A 6,192-nucleotide genomic window follows, 5' to 3' on the forward strand; every position below is an offset into this window, starting at 1 on the left:
AAAAAAAAAAAAAAAAAAAAAAAAAAAAAAAACAAGAAATTTTGTTTAGTGTATTAGTGAAACAATTAGTGGTGAAGAACATGATGCATTTGGTCAGAGTCAGAAGAGTGTTTTGTAGTATTAAAGCATTTAACTATTTTTAATATGTGCTAGAATTCAGTAGGAAATATTATAGAATTTTATAAATGATAATATGATGTTTTTTTAAGTTATTATTTACCAATATTCGCCCAATTCTATACTGTGATCATGATAGTAATCATATAAATTTAAATCTAAAATGAGAGAGTGAGATTCTTAATAAAGTATTGGCTGGTGGTAATTTTAAAATTAATACAAATTGGTAAAAGTTGCATCGCCAGTTTTAGCATGAACACTAAACCAAACACAAACAATTAATCAATTTGAGTCACTGTTAATTTAGAATTAGTTCAAGAATTCACTCCATTCGTACAAAAAAATGCTTTACCTTTTTTTCCAATGGCTTTGGGTATTTTTAAAAAGATATACCATCAGCCAAATATTATTAATATCTTTTTTTTTTTTTGTTTTACTTTATTAACATATCTCACACAATTTCCCTAAATGTAAATCATAAAATTGAAAAACATATATTGGAAAGATACATTAATCATATTTAAAAATTTGTTCATCATATATGCACTCGTATATGTTTTGTCGATTACAGTTATATACGCTAAGACACTATACATTTATCTTTCTTTATTCGATCATTCTTGAAAGATACAGATTTCGTAGATTCACGCTGATTTGAGTTTATTAATGGAAGAGACTTTGTGACTTGAGAATGTTTACGTTCATCAGTAACATTGTTTAATGTATTAAATGTTGTGTCTATTTCACTATTGCTGTCTGATGTTTCAGGTGAATATTTTAAGTTATTAGTTTTTGTTACATTATTGCGTTGATTAATAATATTTGATTCAACCAATCTTTCGTTAATTTTAGTGGAATTTAATTGCACGTTATTGGTAGATCCTTCAAAAGGAGATGGAACATTAGCCTTTTGTTTTAAAAATTTTCTTCTTACTGGAACATTAGGAGTATTTTGTACATTAGACATGTTGGAACTTATTGAGGATCCATGTTTTCTTTCTGGTTTTTTTGGAATTTCATCTATTTTGTTTGATAGAATTAAATTATTATTTGTATTCGTTTTGGTTACACGTTTTGGTACTTCAATATTCTGTTCAACAATTTTAACTTTGGCGATTTGCTCGCGTTCAACGGGTAAAGTTGTTAATTCGGAAGAAGATTTAGAATTTTTATGTAATGCGAGAGCAGTTTTATTAGCAACATTTTTTCTCATATTTAAACTATCATCACTTGCATGCAAAATGTATTTATTAGTTTTAATAACATCAAATTGTGGTGTTGATAATATCGTTTTTTCATTAGTGTTACTATCACTAATAGAATGAGTGTTATCTGTTTTTTGTTCATATAATTTCATTTCTGGAATATCATTCGTTAATGGTAATTCACAATTAGGAGTGAAATTAATTATTATATCTTTTTCTGATTTAGTATTCAAAATGTTATTAATTTGTTTTACAGATAATGGAGTTTGTTCTATATTTATATCATTTGATTTCTTTTCATGTAATTCATTTTGTGAAAAGTTATTTAAATCTATATTTTCTTTATTCACATAATTTCTTTGAAGTTCACATTCTTCTATATTTGGTTGTTCATGTATATTTTCTATTTTTAATTTCATAGGCAGCATATTTAAATGCAATTTAGATTCAATATCTTCAATATCGATCGAAAATATTTCTTCGTTTTGTTGTTTTATTTCTTCGAATTCTTTATCAATTTCACTTAATCTATCGACATTATTTTCTGGATCTTCAAGTTTATAATTTAATTTTTCCGAAAATTCGGGCTTCGTTTTTTGAAAATATTTCATTATATCTTTCGTTTCAACTTTATTAGATAATTTTGGCTTAATATCCAATTCGATAACTTTAACATTAGACGATTTTTCTTTTTGAGGAAATACAATATTTTGATCTTTTGGCTTTGGATTTTTTTCATTTGTGAAATATATATTCATTTTTTTTCGAGCATTTTCAGTAGATAATGGTCGAAGTTCACCCACTGGAATTTTATTCCTTGCTTTTCTTTGTTTTAAATCTCGTTTTAATTTATCAAATGAACTATTTCCATCGGATTGAATCATTTGATTATACGGTATTTCTTTAGGTACTGTTAATTTAGCAGTTTCAAATGCTTCTTCCAACGATTTTTCATTTGTCGGAGATGGCGAAGTAACAGTTACGATTGGAATTCGTTTAAAATCCTTTATGAATAATTTCGATTTATCATCATTTGTAGATTTTTTATAATTTCGTGTACTATCTGAATCATAAATTTCTGTTTCTTTTGCAATCATTTTATCTTTCGTATCGGATATTAACGCTTCATCATATAGTGTTTCTGTTGATTTATAAATTTCAGATAAAGAAGATGGCGATGATTCTCTACTACAATTTGGAGAAGAAGTGATTAAATCTGGTAATTTCTCCTTGAAGTTTACAATTTCTTCGGTATTAGGCTGGATTGTATTATTGTAACTAGTCTGAGAAAGTGGTATAGCATCTGGAAGCATAATTCCTGCAAACGCTGTTTGCAGTTTAGTTTTATTATTTGTTTCTGAAAGGGTAATATCTAAGTCAGGCATTACTTTGTTATTTACTTCATTATGACTAGAAATAATTATTTGAGTTAATTTATTATTATCGGTATTATTTATTTTATCTAAGTTTTCATTAAAAGAAATTATATTATTATTCAATATATTACTAGTATCACTGTAGAATGTAGAATTGACCTGATTACTTTTATTTAAGGATTCTTTTTGAATTTTTTGATTTTGATTTAAGCTTGGAAGACCACTTTCATCCACTAAACTTTCGTATTCTGAAATAGATTCATCTATATTATCATGCGTATTGGAATTATTTTGTACATACATAATGGGATTAGAAAGAATTGAAAATGAATCTGAATTTACGCTATTATTTTCTCTATTGTCTGATGTTAAATTACAAGGGGAATCAGACAAAGGAATTAAGCTTCCACATGCTTTGTCTTGATATGTATTCTCTTCACTACCAAACTTTATGTCATCTATTACTCGTTGATCTGTATTTCCTACTAACGTGGGATCATCAATCATCAGTATTTTATCAGGCGATTTTTGCATATCTTCTGTACCGATATCTTGATCAACATCACTATTATTCACGTTTACCTCTTGGTGCGATATTAAATTGGAAATTTGTACAGGAAGTATAAGAGATTCTTGAATTATATTATCTACAGAATCTTGAGAAATTTTCACCTCCGTTTCTGAACCGCTGTCCGTATCGGAGCTACGTGTGGGATTCTTCAACCAAACTTCTTGCTTTCTAAGTTCTCGGGCACGTATGTCGTCTTCATCTTCCGTAGCAGTTGTACTTTCATCGTCTAAATAGAAATTAATTATTTGTTTTTCACAGTATATAATATTTTTCGATAAAAAAGAATATAGTAACAATAATCGTACCTTCATTCGTATATTCATCGCTAGAATCTTCATATTCGTTGCTTCCTGTATCAGATTGTCCCATTGCAGCATGAGGATGGGAATATCGTAGTGTCCAATTTTTCGCAAGTTCAAGAGTTCCTTCGGTTGTTAAGGGTTGATCTATTGCCTCTTCGTATACTTCGTTATCATCATCTGAATCGCTGTTGAAATTATTTAAAAACTTACCTTTTGATATTTCTTATTTTAATTATTAATTATTAACAAGTGATACATAAATACAATTTACCTCATATCCGAAATATCATCACTGGATCCCATTTCTGCGGTAGAAGCCCCGAAATTCCTATCCGTCCATTCATCTTCATCCATTTGGCTTTGAGGTTCTTCAGCATCCGATATTCCTGCTAAATTTTCGAATTCTATTCTCTCAGGTGTTTGTCCACGATCAAGTAAATCAAGACCAACAACACCCTCTAAAGATATCTTTCCCTGAAAATCATTATGTATTAAATATTATTTTTTATCTTTAATCGTACAATCAAATTCAAATCTTTACTTTTTCGGGTGTTTTTAAATTTACAGACGTTGCAGGTATATTTTCTTTATTCAACGTCGTAATTTTCTTCTTTTCCACGCGAGTTTTCAACGTTCCTGAGAAACCAAAATGTTGCGTACAATAAAATCGTCCTCCATTTTTATCCCGATCAAATGTATGGTTTCCTATAATATAAACAGATAATAATTAATAAAAGTTGTATATTTTTATAATATACAATTTTAAAAGATAAATAGGAAACCTATTCTTAACGAGGTAGAACAATATTCGCAACGAAAACATCCTCGATGGAAAAATTTCCCTTCGGCACTAAGTCTCTCCATTAGATAAACTCTTTTATTACAAAAATGACACATTTCTGAACCTCCTTGAGCAGGTAACGTTATCGTGGGCTTGACATTCTATAAAAAAAAAAGTACAGAGAAACAAAGTAATAATAATTAAATTAAAACTTTTAGTACAAAAGAATCTTTAGTCAGCACTTGTATCATTTATTATAAAAATAAATTATATCATATTTGTAATATATATGTTATTAATAACGCAGGATAACAATTAAAAAATACATTTATCGACGTTAAATTCTTTTAGGATAAAATAAACATTTTAGTTTAATCAATTTGACATGATATTGTTTAGTAAGGATAAATGTAAATGCACGTTACTTGTTATTACTATATACATATCGTAACAAAATATATTTATACCCTGTAAAAAGCTAAAAAAAAAAAAATATATATATATAATTTACAAATACATGGGTACATAAGATGACTCGCCTCTCTTGAAAGAAGATACGAAAAATACAAGACACGAGAAACGTCACAAAGATTCCGAATATCCTGCTGACTATATCCTCCAGTATTGAGATTTTAGAATATCGTATTTACCGGTTTCTGCATCTTGGGCTCCGCGTCCTGACTTTTATTTGAAAATTGTTCGGCCATTGCCGACACTTTATTGTACCCAAGCACATTACCCTCTTTGATCTTCCTGTCAATATTCTTCAGGGTATTGTCAATATCAGCGTACTTACTATCTGTCTCCCTTTGATCACGTCCCTTCTTCTCCATCTTGATTTGTCGAGCTAAAAACTGAATGAAGCATATACACATCTGAAAAAGATTGATTATCGGGTACTGCTTAATCATTCGCATGCCAACCTGTTCTCGACTCCATTTCGGCACTCGTTCTACTTTGTCGTGTCGAACCAAACGACCCATTTTATTCTCTTCGATTTTCTTCTCGATTTCCTTCACATTCCAATCGGTCTTCTCAATTTTACCTTTATTAACGTAAATCATATTTTATAATTAAAATAATTCTACCAGATATTATAAAATATTATAAACGATAATTCTATTAGATAGAACTATGGAAGATACAAATACAAACCAATTGCACGCAGAAGATCTCTGGGTTTTTTCTCAACCGGTGTAGATCCTTTCAACTTGTCTTCGATACTTTTTATTCTACCGGAGAATTCTTCGTCTATGCTATTTCTATGATGACCAGCGTGAATCTTAGGTTCTCTATCCTAAAAGAAAAGGAACGGCATGGAATAAATTTGAACGTGCGATTGAGAGAATAGACGACCACAATTTATAAAAAATTCGATAAAAGAAGCGAAAAATGCACTATATAATTTGTAATCACAGTACACGAAAGTAATCACAATTTTATAAAACGAACTAAAAAAAAAAATTTATTCAACAAGAGGTTCCGTTTACCTTAAATTCCTTTAATATCTTCATTATTTCTGTCGATAAAAAGACACTTATATCGGGACAAAGTTTTTTTCAGAACGAATTGATTTATAATTAATCTCTCAAAAATAATTTCTTTTCTTATTATATATATTTATTATTATGGAAAAATAATGTTTTTCATGATCTTGAAAAAAAAAAATTGAACAATCAAACAATTTTGTCTCGACACAATTTTTTATATCGAATAATGAAGATATCAAACGATTAATTATTTTCTATGCAGTGTATAGTGTTAGTGTTACAGTTGTTTAAAGATATGTAAAGCACTTGCAATCGATATTACAAAAATCCTTTTTTTTTTTTTTTTTTTT

At 28.6% G+C, this 6,192-nt stretch overlaps 1 protein-coding gene across 4 annotated transcripts in view; it reads right to left on the reverse strand.

Moving 5' to 3' along the window:
* Positions 1-521: 521 nt before the first annotated feature.
* The window catches only part of LOC102679655 (F-actin-monooxygenase Mical-like), a 45,499-nt gene continuing 39,828 nt past the window's right edge, over positions 522-6,192 (reverse strand). For 2 of the 4 annotated variants that reach the window (XM_006614945.2, XM_006614943.2), the window contains 8 exons: positions 5,508-5,649; positions 5,276-5,397; positions 5,003-5,227; positions 4,354-4,513; positions 4,113-4,276; positions 3,843-4,045; positions 3,575-3,756; positions 522-3,495 (listed from right to left, as the gene is read on the reverse strand). In XM_006614945.2, the coding sequence (XP_006615008.2) occupies positions 698-3,495; positions 3,575-3,756; positions 3,843-4,045; positions 4,113-4,276; positions 4,354-4,513; positions 5,003-5,227; positions 5,276-5,397; positions 5,508-5,649 (3,996 nt within the window). In that variant the 3' untranslated portion in view covers positions 522-697. The remainder of the gene's footprint in view (positions 3,496-3,574; positions 3,757-3,842; positions 4,046-4,112; positions 4,277-4,353; positions 4,514-5,002; positions 5,228-5,275; positions 5,398-5,507; positions 5,650-6,192) is intronic. The other 2 variants (XM_006614944.2, XM_006614946.2) reach the window with 2 other exon arrangements.

This window comes from Apis dorsata, unplaced genomic scaffold (genome assembly GCF_000469605.1).
Source record: "Apis dorsata unplaced genomic scaffold, Apis dorsata 1.3 scaffold_206, whole genome shotgun sequence".
Classification (NCBI taxonomy): domain Eukaryota; kingdom Metazoa; phylum Arthropoda; class Insecta; order Hymenoptera; family Apidae; genus Apis; species Apis dorsata.